This window comes from Typopeltis vanoorti, chromosome 22 (assembly GCF_054136105.1).
Source record: "Typopeltis vanoorti isolate ZY-2024b chromosome 22, IOZ_Tvanoo_1.0, whole genome shotgun sequence".
In the NCBI taxonomy this organism is placed as follows: domain Eukaryota; kingdom Metazoa; phylum Arthropoda; class Arachnida; order Uropygi; family Thelyphonidae; genus Typopeltis; species Typopeltis vanoorti.
The window spans coordinates 57,025,516-57,046,562 of NC_143570.1; the positions used below are offsets into that span (position 1 = coordinate 57,025,516).

Consider the following 21,047-nt stretch of genomic DNA (forward strand, 5'->3'; position numbering starts at 1 on the left):
TGGAGAATCTGTGGAACAAGTAAAACATTTCAGCTACTTAGGCACGATTTTTACTGAAGATGGTAAATTAAATATGGAAATAGACAACAGCATCAATAAAGCTGGTATGGTAGGCAGTCAATTGAATAAATTCATATGGAATAAGAGAAAAAGTAGTCGGAACACTAAATTAGCTGTCAGTGTTCAAACCAATTTTAACTTATGGATCTGAGTTGGGTCAGAAGTAAAACACTTGACCAAAGACTAGAGACCACAGATATGAGAGGCCTGAGAAAGATTATAGGCATGAACAGATGGCATCAATGGCAATATCATATTAAAAACGAGAATATTAGGAAAGAACTTGACATTGTCAGCATCCAGGAATGCGTTAGCAGAGCTAATCTCAGGTGGTATGGTCACTTAAACGGAATGGGCGAGGAAAGATTAGCAAAACAAGTGTTCTCTGCCAGGTTGGCAGGAAAATGACCCAGAGGAAGACCAAGATATAGGTGGATTGATACAGTACAAAGTGCCTTAGACGATAGAAATATAAGATCTGATAATGTTGGAGTGTTGACAAGTAACAGACTGATTTGGAGGAAAATTGTAGATAGGGTTAGTAATGATGTAAATTTTTCATGTAGTACTATCATATACTATACACCCCTTGAGAGTATATGTCAGGAAATTGATGATGATGATGAAGCAATATTATCTGTATTGAGCAATGTTATGTTGTATTTTTTTTATAAGTAACATTGGAAGCAACATTTTGTTTTGCATGTCAGTTTTTAATAGTGCTTTCAATTAACACCAGAGAATTAATAACAGTGAACAAATAGTTTGATATGGTATAATTGTATTTTTTTAAGAGACCAAACAGCACTGGGCAGATTTATAAACTGAAATCTATGTGAGAAGGTAAACAGAGGAAGAGAAACTTGCTACATAAGAAAACAACTATATATCTGAATCCACTTGCAAAAAATAGAATCATGCTCACATTATCCACATTAAAAGAAAGAATGCTGTTGAAAATTATCTTTCTCCATGAGCATTTGGAATGAAAAGTGTGTCTATATTCATCATTCTTGCAGGAAAGTTATTTTTCTGCAGAGACGTGGAACAGAAAACATGCTGGCCCACTTCTGACATTTCAGTTCATCCCAGTGCTGTATATAAAGTCTAGACTTCCCCTCTCAGAATGGTTACCTTGAGTTTTAACCATTCCTGGTACAAATACATCACCCCTATAGCATTACTGGCTTTATAAAAAACTTTTTTTTGCTCAAGATGTCACTTTCATCTGTCCAGCTATTAACTCTGTATAAATCCTCCTCAACCTTGAAACAGTGCTAACATTTGGGATGCACCAAAAACCTCTACAGAATTCTTCTATTAATTGATGCTATTCAGCAGAAATAGCATCAATTACATCAACCATTTCTTCAAAACATATAGCAACATGAACAACGGCTACAAATCATCCTTTTACTTATAAAGTCAGACTCACCATCCCAGCTACTTCCATTTATCTTTCCTTCTATCTATCTATCTCAGTTCTTTGGAACAATCTAATCATGACCTACAATCCCCACAGACAGAATTCATCAAGTCTTCAAAAAGAACAATCGACAAATTACTTTTCTCTTGACTTTCTGCCAACACAGCATTGATTGACTATAGATTCTGTAGTTCCTCCTGTGTAGAAAGAGCAAAAGTACACACACACACACACAGAGAGAGAGAGAGAGAGAGAGAGAGAGAGAGAGGCATTCTGTGGAAAAAAAGAACTAATGAATCAATACTGCACTGAATCCCCGAGACCTAAGAAGACTGCCACAGAACAGTAGTCACTAAACAGAGTATCCTCTGGGATGAAGCTTGCCTTCTCCATAGAATCAATTTTTAATATGAATGTCTTTGAAAGACAGCTAAGAAAGCCCTTTTGTAGTAGCCTATTCTGAATCAGAAGGAGGGTCTCTTTCTCTCTCTCTCCCAAAAGTTCGGGAGATTCTCAACTCATATAAATATCAAAAATTGCTTTTTCAAATAAAATTGGTAAACCAATTGTATTTACTTTGTATTCCTGTTCTTTGAATTGCTGTTGGTTCCATGTACACTGATGATGCACTGTTAATTTTAGTTTGAAATGTGCTTTTTGTTAAAGTTTATTGCTTTTTTTTCGTTGTTGTTGTTTGATGAGCAAGATGTAGGTGGTTTGATACAGTAAAAAATTCCTTAGAAGACAGAAATATAAAATGTAATATTAGTCTTGACAGATTAATTTGGAGGACGATTGTTGATAGGACGTTAGTAATGATGTAAATTTTCATGTAGTACTATCATAATATCCTGTACACCACATTGCAGGTACATGTCAGGAAATCGATGATAATATATAAAGCTGAGAAACTAAGAGATTATGGTAATGATCTGTAATTAAGTTTTGTAGATTTGGAAAGACACATGACAAGGTATCAAGAAAATTGCTGCTAAATCAATAAAATTAAAATGAGGTTAACTGGATATTATATTAGATAATGAGATTAACTGTCTATATTTCAGTCGGAAGTCAGCAGTTAGAATTGAAGGAGGTATAGGAAATTATTTGATGTGATAAAGTGTAATACAAGGATACATTAGTTCCATTAGTTCTTTATTTATATAGATTATATTATGAAGGTAAATGGCATAAAACATGATATCCATATAAGAAAAATTCAACCTAACCCTTTACTTTATGCAGGTGTTATACTCCTAAATAAATCCAGTGCAAATCTTAAATTCTCTAAATTGAATAACTCTTAACAGATGTAAATACATTCTCCATTAAGAATGTATAGATCAAATAAAACATTTCAAATTTGGGCACTATTTATATTGAAGATGGCAAAACTAAATATGGAAAAGGATAACAGAGTAAGCAAGGCCAGTATATTAGCAAACCATATAAATAAGCTTATATGGAATAAGAAAGAAATTAGCAAAAATTCCTCACTAAAGTAGCAGCATAACTAGTTTTATCTTATGAGTCAGAGTTAGAAATTAAAAATTTGATTCAAGGATGACAGCATTCATGGATGTAAGCAAAGCTAATGCAATCGAGTAAAGTCACTTAAAACAGAATGAGAGAGGAAAAAGTAACAACTGATTCTTGAATATCCTTTGGTGTCAGGATGGCTGGAAAAGATTTAGAAGACAACTAAGATCTAGATGAATTGATGCACTTAAAAATACCTTGGAAATCAAAATAAAACATGATGATACTGTAGTCATGAGCAATAAGACTACTTTGGAGGAAAACTGTTGATAGGAATTTAGCAATAACATGACCTGTATCATGTAGTACTATCTTATACACCTCTTAAGGGTGCAGATGAGGAACTTGACGATGAGAAGTAATATCAAAGGCGATCATGGGTATCAGTTTTAATGACAAAACTTTCATTAAAGCCTTGAAGTGAAGAGAACTTTTCTGAAGAGGGAGAATTGCCTGTGAGTGAGACAAATCATTTTGCTAAGTACTTGAAAAGGTTTTTTTTTTTTTTTTTTTTTTTTAAGCTAGGACAGCATTATGCTATCAACTATAGAATGAAGATGAATATTATATTTTTGAATTTTTGGGGTCACATATGTGAAAATATGGTTTAACATGGTATGGTTTTAATTTTTACATTATTTATCCATCCTTCCTTTTGGCGAATTAGTGGGATCTTGATCCATAATCTGGAAACGGAGCAACTTTTAATTATTCATTAAAAACACCTGTTGTACTCTGATCCATCATGACAGGTCACTGTTTTTTTTTTAATTCACACAAAAACACAACTAAATGATATTTATTTAAAAGCCATATATTACACGGCATCAATAGTGGCAACATTAGTTAATTACAAGGTTGAATACAAATAATGGATTGATTTGAAGCAGTGAGAGCCAACTGATGTTATACATAAAACAACACAAAGGTAAAATGAGGAAATGTATTATCATCATCATCATCAAACCTGATAGTACTACATGAAAAATTTACATCATTACTAACTTCCTATCTACAATTTTCCTCCAAATCAGTCTGTTACTTGTCAAGACTCCAACATCATCAGATCTTATATTTCTATTGTCTAAGGCACATTGCACTGTATCAATATACCTATATCTTGGTCTTCTTCTGGGTTGTTTTCCTGCCAACCTGGCAGAGAAATCTTGTTTTGCTAATCTCTCCTCGTCCATTCTGTTTAAGTGACCATACCACCTGAGATTAGCTCTGCTAACGCATTCCTGGATGCTGACAATATCACATTCTTTCCTAATATCCTCGTTTTTTAATGTGATATTGCCATTGATGCCATCTGCTCACGCCTCTAGCCTTTCTCAGGACTCTCATATCTGCGGTCTCTAGTCTTTGGTCAAGTGATTTACTTCTGACCCAGCTCTCAGATCCATAAGTTAAAATTGGTTTGGACACTGTCTTGCATACAGCTAACTTAGTGTTCCGACTACTTTTTCTCTTATTCCATATGAATTTATTCAATTGACTGCCTACCATACCAGCTTTATTGATTCTGTTGTCTATTTCCATATTTAATTTATCATCTTCAGTAAAAATCGTGCCTAAGTAGCTGAAATGTTTTACTTGTTCCACAGATTCTCCATTCACAACTCAGTTGACATTTCCAATGATTCTGCCTATTTTCATTGTCTTTGTTTTTTTATTGCTGACCTTCATGCCATATCTATTACAACAGTTATTCAATTTAGTCAGGGAATCTTGCAGACTTGTTGCAGATTTATTTAGAAGTATAACATCGTCTGCATAAAGCAAAGAGCTGACATTAACATCTCCAATTTTGATATCATGTTTAATAACACTTTCCTTCATAATGTGATCCATATAGATAATGAATAACAGAGGGGATAATGTACATCCTTGTCTCACACCAGATTTAACATTAAACCATCTTCCTGTACTTCCTTCGATTCTAACTGCTGACTTACAACTCAAATAAAGACTAAGTATTGCATGATATAATGCCCCATTGACACCATATAACTGCAGCGTATTGAATAGCTTCTCTCTTGGCACCTTGTCATATGCCTTTTCCAAATCAACAAAACTTACATACAGATCTTTGTTATATTTCCATGCTTTCTCGACTATTTGTCGTAAAGTGAAGATCTGATCCTGACAGCCTCTATTTGGCCTGAATCCAGCTTGTTCTTCACCAAGCTTTTCTTCCACAATTCTTCTCAACCGTTTCTCAAGTATACTTGCATAGATCTTGCCAGGAACACTCAGTAGGGAAATACCTCTAATTCTCACATTCAGTCTTATTTCCTTCTTTATATATAGATACTATGAGAGCTCTACTTGAATCATAAGGAATTTGCTCCTCTGTGCAGGTCTTCTGAACTATGCAGCGCAGCAATTGCAAAACTTTTATACCACCATAATTCAGCATTTCTGGTCGAATATCATGTACTCCTGCCGCCTTTCCACATTTCAAGCCTTTAATTGCTTTATCTACTTCAAGTATGGATATGTATTCCTGACTGTATGCCTCTTGAGTGTTTTTTACCACTGTACTATCACTGCTTGTTTCATTTAGCAATTTTTCGAAGTAATTACTCCATACTTCAAGGATATCTTTTTCTCCCATTTTCATGTCACCTTTATCATCTCTAACTCCTTTTACAGTACTCTTTCCTCCATTTCTAAGCTTCTTCAACAACCTCCAGAATATTTTGCCACTTTCTTGATATTTATTTTCTATGTTCTTGCCAAAGTCCTCCCATGACTTTTGTTTAGCTATTTTACGCAGTGTTTTGCATTCTTGCATTTGTCTCTGTATTCTCTAAGAACGCAAACTGATTTATTTGCCAGGAACTTTTGATATGCTTTCTTCTTTTCCTTCACTGCCTCTTTAACTTCCTGTGTCCATCATTGAGTTCTGATTTTTCTATCCTTGCAGACAACCTTACCACATGCCTCTCTGGCTGAATCAATCAGGGTTTTCTTCAAAACTTGCCACTGAATCTCCAGGTATTGATTCCTGTTCTCAAACTCTATTTTTTCTTAAATAATGTTTGTGTATTTTAGTCTACAGGTCACATCTGAGAGCTGCTCAATTTTTATTCTCTTTAAAACTTTCTTACATGTCGTTCTTTTCAATACGAAATTCAATTTTATCCTGCTCAAGACTAAATAGTGATCACTTCCAATTTCAAATCCTCTGTACACTTTGGTGTCCTGCACCAGGGAGAAAACATCACTATCAACAATAATATAATCAATGAGACTTTTCTTATTCCTTGCCTCTTCTCTCCATGTGAATTTGTGCACATTTTTATGTTGGAACATGATGTTAGTAACAACAAGTCCTGAGCAGAAATCCAACAGGTATTTGACATTATTATTAGCTTTGCTTATTTCTCCAAATTTTCCCAAAACATTTTTGTATGTCTGATAATCACTTCCTACTCTGCTATTTAGATCCCCAACAAGGACCAACTTTTCCTTTTTCATTGTGTCAGTTGCTTTTTCTAAAGCATCAAAAAATTCCTCCACTTCTACCTTAGTAGAACCTACTGTGGGACCATAGGCACAAATAAGTCTCATTGTCCAATTCCCCATTCTGATATTTGTCCACTCTCTACTTGAGACTGCCTGCCATTTAAGAAGATTAGCCTTGTATTTTGTGTTGAATACTATGGCTACTCCTTCTTTTCCTTGATTGTCATTGCCTGAATATAACATTTTGTATTTATTGCTCAGAAAGATGTCACCAGTTTTTGTCTTTTTTGTTTCAGTCACCCCTTTTATGTTGATCTGGTACTTATGTAAATCCTCAGCTAGCTCCATTTCTTTGCCATTCATTCTTCTTATGTTGATAGTACCGATCTTTAACTCTGGTGATGTTGAGTTTAGGTGTGTTTTCAGATTTGTTCCAGTAGCTGACTTTTCGCTGTTTGCCCTGGTTTCCTAGTGAAAACAACGGGGGGGGGGGGCTTGTTTAACGGGACGACGCCCCAGCCGGTATGAAATTTTGTCATGTTGTACCATCATTTTGTATATTGGTTTAAGCCAATAAGAATACAATTTGGTCAGCTAAATCCCAAATTGCCAGCCCATCCTCGTTCGTTCACTATCCAGGTAGATACCCAACAGGGTGCACCACAAGAATCTGAGGACTGGACATTAGGTCAGAAGCTCTGGTCGGTTCTCCGCATTCCTTTAAAGGCTATGTGGATGTCTCCTCTCAGTTATACAGCTTTGACCTTTAAGCACCCCGGAAATTTATGATTAGTTATTAATTAGATGTATTTTAAAAAAAATGGTGTTCTTGTATTCTCTTTTCCACTAAGCATTCGGTTTATTGAAAGAATGATGACAGTGACAAAGAACTTAGTAGATGCCAGGAAGAGCTACAGGGGAGCAAAAATACAAGAGTGAGAATAGAACACTAATCTTAGATCAGCAACAGAAAATTTGGGAAATATGGCCATACACATGAAACATGAATTATTCTATGGTCTGAAAAGTGCATGCTTCATCTTTCTCATTATAAATTTCATTATTTAAAGAAAGTGTTGAAACCCTACTTCACTGACCGATCTTCGAAACGACCATTATCTAAGATATGGGATAGTCTTATTCTAATCACACATCATTAAAGTTTATGTTTTAATACAGTTAATTAATATCTAATAATACAATGTTTCCTCTGTCACACCTTTATATTGTTTTATGGATAATTTCATCACATGCCTCTCACTATTTCAAATCAATCAATTGTTCGTGTTCTATCTTGTAATTAACTAACATTGCCACTGATGATGGACTGTAATGTTCAGGCTGAAATATATGGCTTTTAAATAAATATCATTACTTATTTCCTTATGTTTTCGTGAGAACTGAAGAAACTTAATGGCACAAGTATCTCAGTTAATGCTTCTGGATAGATAGATTCGATCTTTGGTTCTTTATCTCTTTATATTTTGTGACAGAAAAAATTTAAATTAGGTTTGTTTGGTGAGCACTTGGATCACCCACTGTGGGCTTATTAGCAGTGTATTTTATACTTACCTACAGAGTGTGGCTTTAGCGAGTTTGTGTCTAAGGTATTTTTTGTTGTAGTCTACTGCCTGGCAGATTAATGGGTTAGAGTGGATGGTTGCATTCACAAAAGGTTTGTGGCCGTTTTGTGTAAGAAGGTTTTGCAATATCTGGGATACTGGTTTCTCCATGAAGCTGTGCATTCTTCCTGAACCACAGAGCACTGAAAACTATGCAGATGCACTTGCTTTGTGTGATTTGTATTTTTTTGACGTTCATGTCTGCTCTGTGTCCCCAGCTTGGTGATTCATATATCAGTATAGGTCTGATCATTTTGTATTGGAGCAGTTTGATTTCTGTGCTTAGCTGACTGTGTCAGTTCATTGATGGGTCAAGTTTCCCTATTGGTTTGTTTGCTTTTGAGCAAGCATTATCTACAAAGCAAGTCCTTTGCCTGGCTGTATCCCTAAGTATTTGGCAACTGCTATCAGGGGAAAGGAGTGTCAAACATGATTAACACACCTTCTGGCTGAGCCCATTTCCTCATGAAGAGAACGACACTCTTGTTTGCAGTGACATCAATGCTTCTCCTAAACTACTGCTCTAATTCTGATATAACAGTCTGCAGCTTTTCAGTTACTAATCTTGGCCAAAGGGATACAGCCAGTATTGCAGCATCATCCGTATATAGAGCCACTTGTGTTGGCCATGTTGGGGAATGTCAGTCATATAGATAGTGAAAAGTAAAGATGACAGTGAGGAGTCCTGCTGTAATCCTGCATTTGGATGATCTGATTTCCAGTAATTTCACATGAAGCTTCTGATCCTCAAGTTACGAACCGATAAGGGTGGTTAGGCCTAATGTAAGTTAGACATCCAATAGCAGCCCTTCATGCTAGACATTGTCAAATGCCTTTGCAACGTCAAGAAAAATGGCTGGTCTGTGTTTCCAATTCTATCCCACACTAATGCATTCCACAACTCTCAAGACTTGTTGCACAGTGGAGTGATTCTCATGAAAGTGAGAATCATGTCACTGTAAAGCCTTGTTCATCAGGTATGAGTTTTTTTCTCCCCCCAATCATGATTTTTTTGCAATCTTATCAGTATCACTGGTTCAAAAATGCTTCCTAGGCAAGGGGAGAGAAGCAAGCTGATTGGACAATAGTTCTGAGAAAACTGCTTTGGTTGTCCCAGTTTCAGTTTCTTTCCAGGCTGCAGAAAGTAATGAAATCTTAGTATTGCTTTAATGATTACTACCAGATGCATAATGACTTTGTGAGGTAGTTGAAAATCCTGGGCATGTTTTTTTTTTTCCCTTTCTCTCTTTTTTTTTATAAAATACTTAGTGATGTCAGAGTTCATTTTGGCTTTGAAAATTCCTTTAATCACAAATTTTAACATATTCTCTTGACATTCTCACATTTCAGTGGGTAATGTTGGTTGGGTGTCATTCGGGATAGTTATGCATTTCAGCACGTGGTGAATGCTGGCATGAACTTTACTCATGAAATCTAGGTTTTTCTAAACTGTCAGCAAAAGCTTGTTTTCTTGACATTATGATAGACCAAATCTATTTTACCATGGATTGGTAGGAAGGGTATGTGGTCTGATCTGAGAGCCATTGTCATCCATCTTTCACAGTGAATGATCATCAATGCTTAAGGACAGTAGTTTCATTTCTCACTGTTGGTTCAGATGGTCCCCCTCAGTGCTTGTCAGACTAGGTGGTTCTATTGAGGGTTTGTCATTTATCAGGGGCCAGCATGCTGATTTGGCACTTTGCTCTCTAAACAGATGAGATTATTGAGTTCTTCAATGCAAAGAAGTAGCAGCTTGGAGTGCTGCTGTTAGCTGTTTTTCCAGGTTGTTTATCGAAGTGTTAATCACCTCTTTACCCATCTTTCTCCAACAGGCTGTGGATTCAAATCCCACCTTGAGCATGGATTTGCAAAGTCCTGCTCTAGACGTGCATGATAGCTCTGAGATTATAGGGCTTGTCTTCATTAAAAAATAAATAAATAAAACTACACAATAATTATAATAAATAAAAATAAAATCCTTTTCCCATAAAGGTACAAAAGTACTATAGGTTTAGAAGAAACCTTTGGTGTTGTGGGTAGAAGCCACAAAATTGTTAGTCAATAATGGAGGTAAGTTGTAAATCTCATATTCCATACTTAACAATATCTGAAAAAGCATAACAGAGCAAATTTTGACTGACTGAAGGAGCTGACTGATTCTTTAGGTAAATGACAAAAATTCACACCACACAATCCTGTTGCAGATGAAGTTAGAACCTTTTGTTGCTGACTGTTGCTTTGAATTTTTGACCAACTTTTTCAAATTCTTTTGTTGCTGCAGCTTTGGAGATATAGATGCCACTTGCTTTTATCGAATCTTAGTTAGTGAGATACGAGGACAATATTTCCTAGTATCTCACACACACAACAATTGTAATTTGAATTATTTCTGCCTCCACCTAATTATAAAGCTCTGTGTTTCATAATAAATACTGTAATCTTACCATTTATCCGACCTTCAAATAAATGATCCTTGCATGTCAACTGAATCTGCTTATTGGACTTCAATTATCATAGGGGCAAACTGCCTTCTTGATATGGTCAAATAAATGGTTGATTATTATATGCAGAGTCCTTCAAAAAATGTATACACACCTCAGCAAAATGAAAACCTGTATAAAATTTGTAATACTAAATTTATACAAACATCAAGGGAAGAATACAAGTTACTTTTGACTTCTACAATTACACGAGGTGCTCAAAGTGGTTACTAGTAGCGTCCAGACACTTATTATTAAGGAGAACTACTGATTGGGCAACACTGGCCAAAGTGCCCAGTGGGATTGCTCTACATGTAGTTTCTTTCCGAAGGGCCACCAGTATAGCTGGTTTTCTACGATACGCTACATCCTTTAGAGTCCCCTATAGGTAGAAGTCCAAAGGTGTTAAATCAAGAGAACGTATAGAGGAAACTTAACTGCACCTCTTCGTCCTATCCATTGTCTCTGCAAACTCTCATCAAGGTCTTGGTGGTGCGCCATCTTGTTGGAAGAGAAATTGATCATTCCCATAAAGTGCATGAATGGCAGGTAAAATGGATGTGCATAGCATGCCTAGGTATACACTTGACCAGTAACAGTACCTTCAAAGAAGAATGGTCCTATTAAACCCCTAGATGACAATCCACACCAGACATTGAGCCCTGGTAAATTGACTGCACTGTCCATTTGAACGCTTGGATTTTCTTGAACCCAGTAAAAACAATCATGCCGATTCACTGTTCCATTAAGCTTAAACTGTGCTTCATCAGACTTCACCAAACCATCTTCCTCACAAACTCCTCATCTACCATGTGTTGAAACCAACCACAATACTGCATTCTTCAATTTGGATCGTCTTTATTCATTGCATGCAATAATCTTGGGATGGAAACTTTCTATTTAGCTGCTTTAAGAATGCAGTGTATGCTTACACTGCTAACTCCTGTCTCACATGCACATTGTGGTAGACTTCTGTAGTGAGCATGTAAACTGTTTCAACAGCATAGCCAAGGAAACAGAACTTGTTACTGTGCTAGGCCTCCCGGATCTTCCCTTGTGCACATTACACACAGTACCACGAGTCTCAAACTCATCATGCAATTGTCAGGCATGTTGCAAACTCATGCCGCCATTGTCATTGAACTTCAACAACATTCTCAAATTTGAAATACCACTTTAAAATGGTGTTGTGTTCCTCGAACGACAATTGTGCTGAGGCACGATTGTCGTTGGAGGAACTTTTGTTTGACTATCCTACTGGTCACATGCTGATGTGAGTAGCAACATCTTTTAAGAGAACATCATACTACACATTACTACCATAATTCGATCCAACTTCGAATAAAGTCCACAGATGTACATTTTTTGACAGACTGTATATTTATTTTGAAAATAAATATATTTTATTTTGAATATAAATATTTTGGCAGCTCCTATAGGAGGAGATGACCTTGCTAATGCTTCTGCCTGGTATCTCCACTTGGGCCTGGCTCCCACTGAAGAGACCTCAATAAAGGTCGAAACTAGTCTGGGTAGTGGCCCTTCCCTTAATGCATAACATTATACATATCTGCAAGGAGATGTGTTTTGCATTATGGGAGATAATGCACACACTTGGATAAAGGATTAAACTAAATTTATTACTGTATATTTATGTTCTGATATCCAGCAAACATTAGCAACTTGATAAATAATATATTTGTTTTGTTCCTCTAATTTTTATAGTTTGAAGCAGGACTGTGAATAATCAAACTTCAACATTTTATTACAACTAATTTTAAGCTTCTTGAATGTATTCAAGTTGTGAGAACCAAAATAGAAATACAACAAAGAAATGCTGGGAGCTGATATTGTGACTGTTTACTTCATATTATTCATAACCAGCATACAGCTAAGTGTGCTACACGTTCTGCACCCTCTGATGCAGATAATTGATAAAATTATTAATAAAGACATGAGTGCATAAACAACAACTTGCAATTTAATTTAAACATTCTAAGTGCAAATGAAATCAGAATAAATCAAATCTTCACAACAAGCAAGAATTCCTACCTTTACATTTATTTGTATTTTTGTCCAGTATTGCTTTTGTGGATATAATTTGTCCATAGCTGTTAAAAAATAAATATACAAGAGAATTATGTTAAACATAATGTTTTTTTTTTTTTTTTTTTTTAAACAAAAGATACTTTTTTCTTTTGAAATATTCTAAATCACTATTATACTTACGGGGCACACATGTTCAGAAGATCTTTATCTGTTGTATTCTGTGTGAGGCCACGAATATATAGATTTGTTTTGCTAAGCTGCTCTGTTCCAGATGAGCTGCTTCCACCAGCACTACTTGAACCAGATAGAGAATGTGAGCCAGAACCAGTAGTGTTGGGACTGGATACAGGAGGGGAAGCAGCTAAAACTCTAGTACTGGCATAAGCCTAAAAAAACAACAAATGGAACTCTTGTAAAAAAAATAATTATTCTTAATTTTCTACACCACTCACAGTTACTTCAATCACTTCCCAAAAAAAAACAAGCCTTTCAAAATGTGTCAAAAAAGAAAATTAACATATCTCTTATTATTATGTCTCTATAAAACAAAATAACAAAAAAAGAAATTGAAAATTCAGCATCATTAGGCATTTCCTACTTATTTTTATTTAAACAAATAGAAAATGTGATTATATGGTTTTCTATATATTTTCATTCACATATCAGAAGTATAATGCAGAATTTGCATCCATATGTATTTGATTACTGGCAATTCAACCAAGTCAACACTAGCCAAAGAGGGTTCTAAACATTTATGTTTAGGACCTTAATGAAATGTTTAGCTCATGGTTCTCTTTGAACTTATTCACTGAAAAGGCACCTATATCAGACTATGGCAACTTAGTAAACACAATCACTATTCTACAAGCAAAAAAAAAAAAATAGTCCTCACACCCTTCCTAACTATACTCTTCCACGATTTCCAGGGATGAACTCTAGTTCCTTCCCAACTGATGTACTGAAAATTTTCTCTTGTATCAATTTATAAAAACCATGCCTATCAACCAATTTGTGTAACTGCAAGTCTGAAGGCTATCCTCAACAAGGAGCATTCCAGAGCCCTACCACCATTTCGGTCAATTGCCTCTGATTCCTTTTCTCATCTTCCCAGGTTATTAGATCTCTGCAGTTGTCCAGATGGATGTATTAAATTCTTACTAAGAGGTATAATAACCTCATCTTTCTGCCTGTCAGGGTGTTCTTCAATAAGTAGGTGATTGTATGAGCTTTTTTATGTATGAGGATAGCCACTTTTATAATATACCCTCTGAACATTAATTCCATATCCAACACCCTCAAATCCCTAGCTTCCTCACTATCCTGAAATATAGTTCCATCAATGTAGCACACATCTTGCAATCTGTTCATCCCGGAATGCACAACCTCACAATTTTGTACCATTAAAATGGCAATCATTCTCCTTTCCCCATGCTGCCAGTCTCTTTAAATCATCCTGCAAGATTTTTTCATTTTTATTATCATTATTTTCGGGCTACTCCAGGGAGTCCTTAGACTCATCGAGGGAGGCCCACAACAGACTCTGGCAGCTTATTCCACTCATTTACCACTCTAAAAGTAAAGAACCCAGCTCTAACACCACTGCTAACCACACTCTTTCCCAGCTTCCATAGGTGTCCCCTAGTTCTCCCATCACCAGTCCTATCTCAAAAATATCCTCTGAATTAATCTTATAGAATCCTTTTAGCAATTTGAATGTCTCAATCATATCTCCCGTTTTCCACCTATCAACCAGTTTCTGAACCCACAAATCTTCAACCTGTTCTCATATGGTTCATTCCATAGACCTGCTATCATCTTAGTCACTCGCCTCTGGATCCTCTCCACCTCCTCCCCATCAAGAAGGAACCGAGGTGACCAAATCTGGGCACAGTCGTCAAGATGAGGTCTTATCAAGGCTCGGTACAGAGGTACAATAACTTGCTTATCTCTGCTCGTTAAGGTATTTTTCAACAACCAAGTGAGTTGATGAGCTGATTTAGCTACTTTCGCAATGTGCCCTTTTGCAATTTATATTAACTATTGCTCTACCTAACTGTGTGCATCATCACTAAGCAAACGAATATTTCTCCCACTCAGATAATAAAGGAAATGATCTGAGGGAGATCATATACAATATACAAACTGAATAGCAGTGGTCACATTCTTGTATGGACTCTTATTTTTGAGTGGAATAGCAGGTAGAGTTATCATAGAAAAAAAAAAAAAAAAGGGAGCAAATTTCAAAGTTTTAAAGAAAGCAGTTGTCCTGAATAAAAATAGTTATGATACATAAAGAATTATTTTGTTCAAACTGGAAGAAAATTAAAACAGTGTAATGGAGATAATGTTAAATTATATAACTTGATATTTCGATTCTCAAGTTGAAATTAAGCATATATGTTTATGCCAATTAATGCACATTGTACAAGGATTTAAGTCCTTAATGTAGCAATACTCTTAGAAATGCATTATTTGCATGAGATATGGAGGAAGGTAGTTAGAATTAAGAAATTTAATAAATTTTTAGAACAGCTTGGGATGATTATATACATAAAATGATCAAGTTTCTTAATTTACAAACAACTAATATGTTTGATATAGTGCCATAAATGTTTCTGTTACTAGTTAAATGTTTATAGGTCTATAAATACTGATGGTTATTATGCACTATGGCAATATTTAAAAGTGTATATATATATATATATTTGTAAAACTAGTTGAAGTTTTATGATATATAGAATTTGTTATGAACAACACTTCAAAACTTTGTGCTGTTCCTCTCACTAGTCAGACTATATATCTCACTAGTAAGTCAACCTGGGTATATTCTACCACAGCCTCACAAATCAGTCATGTTTAACACCAGATCTCAATTCATAACGTTTTTTTGTTAATGCTATGGCAAATTTTTACACAGCATAACTACCAGTGGTGAGGTAGATATGTTAACTACTTACACTGCTTGGAAAGAAGTCAAAGGAAACCCCCCCCCCCACCACCACCCTTCATGGGCAAGGAGCATCATGCCATGTAACAAGCTGTGTGTGTGCAGCCGGTATAAATTGGAGAAATATGACGCTCACAGGTCAGTGCAACTGTGTCCGGGCAAAATGGCTTTAGAAAGGAACTGATTTAGTTTGAAAAAGGCATTGTGATAGGATGTAATCCTGCAAGTTTATCTCTTTGGCAAATTATTGACAATTTGGGCAATCAATCAGAGATATCATACTTGAAGTTCAGGGACTCAACTGCAAGTGCTACCCACAGCGGATGACCCATTACATACAAACTTTGTAGAGTGCTACAAAGGATAGTAAGTAAAAACCACCATTTGTCAATTGTAGAGTTCTAGATATTGAATGGAACATGAATCTGCATAAAAACACTCAGAACCCAGGCTTACAACATGGGTTTCCATGGTAGGACCACTATATGTAAGCCCCCACATTATTAGTATTACATAACACCTCCCGGGAGATAAAGACTCGTCGAAGGTGGGGACCTACTCTACAACTCTCCGTCTCCACCAACTGCAACTACCTTCATCATCTACACTAATGCCATCTACCGCCACCATTAGTATTTTTGCAGACAATCACAAACATTCATGCCCATGGCAGGATGCGAACCTGCAGCCTTTTGACTAGAGAGCTAACCACTTGGCCAACCAGGTCAGCTTGAAGCATCATCTTCAGTAGTGCAAAGAGCATATACAGTGAGACATGGAAGGTTGGAAAACTGTGTTATGGAGTGATGAATCGCATTATACCCTCTAATGAGCAGATGATGGCTGTGGAGGATGCCCAGTGAACGTTTCATAGTGGGCGTTATGCACTCTGGTAAGAGCTCATAACCCCAACTATGAAAATTAGAAGTGGCAGTGTGATGGTATGGTCCAGTATCTACTGATTTGGCTTCGGACCTCTGTTCATGGTGCCACAAACATTGACTCCGAGGTGGAATCTGACATTCTGGGAGTTTCTACAGAACCATTGTCTCTTTCAGTAAAACAATGCACCGTGTCATAAGGGTGCTGCTGTAATGTGGCTTGGTGACATTCCCAGTGGTGTGTTGGGACCGGCTTGTGCGAGCCGGTTGTTAAAATTTTTTGAATTTAGCGAGTCGGTTGTTAATGTTTTTAAGTCGGGCGAGCCGGTTATTAAAATTCTTTATGAAAGGATAGATGATGAATGGTGCTATATACTTTTTCTCGTAAATATTTTGAAATTGTATAATAAACACTTACATATATTATTATTATTATCAAAAGTAAATGCATAAAGGAGAATTCCCAAAACACAAACTCAATTAACGAACGGGAACTTGGAAACAATTTTATTTACTAACACAAACATGTTATCAAAACTCCCGAACTGGGTATTTGAATAAACAATAATGCCTTATTTTTCGGTGAACTTCCAAGAACTTGCAACATTGTTGCACTATCAATAAATACAAAAATTTGTCGCGACGGCTACAGTCTCTGGTCATCTGATCGACTACGAGTGGCAATATTAGTATTACATTTTTTTTGTTCAGGATTTCATTTGATAATAAGTAAGTTGTAGGTAATATAGGAAAATTTTCTTTAATATATGTTTTTATTTCGGTTTTTTCTTTTAAGAATTACAATAATTTTAAGAGGTCGAAAAAGCAGATAGCCGTTAGTGGAAAAAATGAAACAGAACGAAACTTCTTAAACATTAAAAGGACAAAATTTGAAGAAGCAGAAACAAAGACATCTGAAGATACAATAGAACTTTGTGAAGAATCAAATTTTTCATAAAGCGAGCCAGTTGTTAAAAATTTACCAACACACCACTGCATGAATGTCACTACTTGACTGGCCTCTGGCCTCCACGAAGCCCAGATCTCAAACCGTACTGAACATCTGTGGGACGAACTGGAGTATCAGGTAAGGTCAATGGATGTGTCCCACAACAATCCAGGATCTCATTACGTGCATACAGGAAGAACAATCCAAAATTTCCACTGATCACTATAGTATGCTTGTGGAAAGCATGCCCTGTAGGATTGCTGCAGTCATCCAGCAAAAGGAGGTTTAACATCTTACTAATGTGGGCACCATGATTGTTTGTTAGTCACTATATGGTGTCCATTGATTTCTTTCCAAGCAGTGTATATATTAGTGTGTATTATTAATAATATAATACACACTAATGTCTGTGAAGAAGAAATTCATCAATTTTATAAGTGATACAAGATCATTTATTATTTCATTTTTTATTAATGGTACTATTTTTGCAGTTATGTCTTGAATTACTTTATATATATATATATATATATATATATATGTTAAAGATACCAAGAAATTTGATGCTTGGTTTTAATCTTTTTCCCAAGTAAGCAAAACAAAGTTTTGCACGTGAAATTATTCACATCTATGCTACTTGTATATAGAGGCTAATGACGTCATATCGCTTGCCTTACTATGTATTCCATAATGCAAAGCACACGCTCTTTCAGGCGTCTATAATGCAATGCATAACAGGAAGGGTCACTACCCAGACCGATTTCGACCTTTATTGAGGTCTCCTCTGAGAGCCAGACCTGGGAGTGATACCAAGGTTGAAGTGATGCAGAAGTCATATATATCTCATATACAAGTAGACAAAAAGTGATTGACCTTCTTAATAAAAATCTCAGGATGAGAGAAAAAAAGTTGACGTGAATACATTTCATGTGCAAAACTTTGTTTTGCTTACTTGGGAAAAGGAAGACCAAGTATAAAATTTCTTGGTATCTTTAATGTATATTACATTCGAGGTAAAAAACTTTCTACATCTTCAACTTTCTAAAGATAAAATATTGTGTGCATATCCTATCCTATCATTAATCATGATCCATTACAACAAAATTACCAAAAAAAAAAAAAAAAATTGTAATAACTGGCATTATCCACTAGATATGATAAATAAGGTAAACATAAAAGCTGTTTATAACAAAACATGAAAAAGAATGAACATTACATAAAAGTGACAATGAAACTCTTCTTGTGATTTTTTTACTCATTAACTATGAATTTTCACCTGTCATGAACAAGTACAATCAAGAATATATTTTTCAAGTCTAAATCTTTTTTTCTTGTGTAGAGGCTTAACTGCTGTGAGGACATTATGTTGGAGGTTTGATGGATTTTTTACAACACTCAAAAAGAATTAAAATAGAATTTAATACTTCCTATATTTCGTCCTAGTCATTAGGACATCTACGTGGATTACAAAAACAATTAATGTAACATGCACACAAAAACTTACAATACTAAGCCCAACCAAGTGGGTGACACTAGAGTCCTATCTAGGTGGAACCTCTGGTGATGAGTGTTTGCCAAATCTTCGGAAGCTTAATGCAACCGTATTTGTTAAGATTTGGTTGGTTTCTGAGAGCTGCTGTTGCTTCTAAGAAAAGTCTCTCTTTCTTGAATTTGCTGTGGTGGAGCATGGTGGTTTTCTTCCATGATACTCTGTGGGTGGTGTCCAAAACATGGTCAGCCAAGCCTGAATGGCCATAGTTGTGTTTGAAGATGTAAGACTTGTGTTCCTCTAGACGGATGGATGCTGATCTGCCTGTCTGTCCAAAGTACGCCAGCTTACAGGAACAGGGTACTTTGTAAACTCCAGGCAGAGAGAGAGGAGGGAGCTGATCTTTCGTAGAACGGATAAGGGTAGCCAGTTTGCGGTGGGGCTTATATGCTGTGTGTAGATTGTACTGTTTTAGTATCTTGGCTATTTTTTCAGATGTGCCACGGATGTAGGGTATGGTGATGGCATTTTTAAAATCTTGTTGACGAGAGGGATGGGGAATGGGGGAGGAATTGATTATTTTTTTGATACTGTGTTCGCTGTAGCCATTGGAGAGGAAAGTTCTGTGTATGTGGTTAAGCTCAGTAGTGAGGGTGGTTCCACTGGAACAAAGATTGTGGGCTCTCTTGGTAAGGGTTTTAATGATACCATATTGTTGTGAGGAGTGGTGGTGGGAGAGTTTGTGAATGTATCTGCCTGTGTGTGTGGGTTTTCTGTATACAGTGAAGGCAAGTGTATCATTAGGCAGGCGCGTGACTAAGGTGTCTAAGGAAGGGTAAACAATTGTTCTTTTCCTTTTCCATAGTAAACTGGATTCTTGGATGTAGGCTATTGAGATGACCGAGGAAGGAGTCTAACGTGTCTGGGCCATGAGGCCAAATAGAGAACACATCATCTATATATCTTAGCCAGATAGAAGGTTTGAGTGGGGCTGAGTCTATGGCTCGTTTTTCAAAATCTTCCATATAGAAATTGGCAAGGGGGGGGGGTGAGAGGGGGGTACCCATGGCGGTTCACTCTATCTGCTTGTAGATTTTGTTATTCCAAGAGAAATACCCAGAGTTGATGGCAAAGGAAAAGAGATCTAAGATGTCAGAGGGGAAAACGTTTTCTAAGAGAGATAGAGTGTCAGTTAAGGGAATATTGGTAAACAAACATTGTTTACCAATATTCCCTTAACTGACACTTTATCTCTCTTAGAAAACGTTTTCCCCTCTGACATTGTTTACCAATATTCCCTTAACTGACACTCTGTCTCTCTTAGAAAACGTTTTCCCCTCTGACATCTTAGATCTCTTTTCCTTTGCCATCAACTCTGGGTATTTCTCTTGGAATAACAAAATCTACAAGCAGATAGAGGGACCCGCCATGGGTTCCCCCCTCTCACCCCCCCCCCCTTGCCAATTTCTATATGGGAGATTTCGAAAAACGAGCCATAGACTCAGCCCCACTCAAACCTTCTATCTGGCTAAGATATGTAGATGATCTGTTCTCTATTTGGCCTCATGGCCCAGACACGTTAGACTCCTTCCTCGGTCATCTCAATAGCCTACATCCAAGAATCCAGTTTACTATGGAAAAGGAAAAGAACAATTGTTTACCCTTCCTAGACACCTTAGTCACGCGCCTGCCTAATGATACACTTGCCTTCACTGTATACAGAAAACCCACACACACACAGGCAGATACATTCACAAACTCTCCCACCACCACCCCTCATAACAATATGGTATCATTAAAACCCTTACCAAGAGAGCCAACAATCTTTGTTCCAGTGGAACCGCCCTAACTACTGAGCTTAACCACATACACAGAACTTTCCTCTCCAATGGCTACAGCGAACACAGTATCAAAAAAATAATCAATTCCTCCCCCATTCCCCGTCCCTCTCGTCAACAAGATTTTAAAAATGCCATCACCATACCCTACATCCGAGGCACTTCGGAAAAAATAGCCAAGATACTAAAAAAGTATAACCTACACACAGCATATAAGCTCTACTGCAAACTTGCTACCCTTATCCATTCTACGAAAGATCAGCTCCCTCCTCTCTCTCTCTGCCTAGAGTTTA

The 21,047-nt window shown here is 36.5% G+C and overlaps 1 protein-coding gene across 7 annotated transcripts in view; it reads right to left on the reverse strand.

Moving 5' to 3' along the window:
• The window catches only part of LOC150094432 (protein alan shepard-like), a 725,446-nt gene that overhangs the window by 386,563 nt on the left and 317,836 nt on the right, over positions 1-21,047 (reverse strand). For all 7 annotated transcript variants that reach the window (XM_090411869.1, XM_090411870.1, XM_090411873.1 and 4 more), the window contains 2 exons: positions 12,834-13,039; positions 12,657-12,715 (listed from right to left, as the gene is read on the reverse strand). In XM_090411869.1, coding sequence (XP_090267995.1) covers positions 12,657-12,715; positions 12,834-13,039 — 265 coding nt within the window. The remainder of the gene's footprint in view (positions 1-12,656; positions 12,716-12,833; positions 13,040-21,047) is intronic.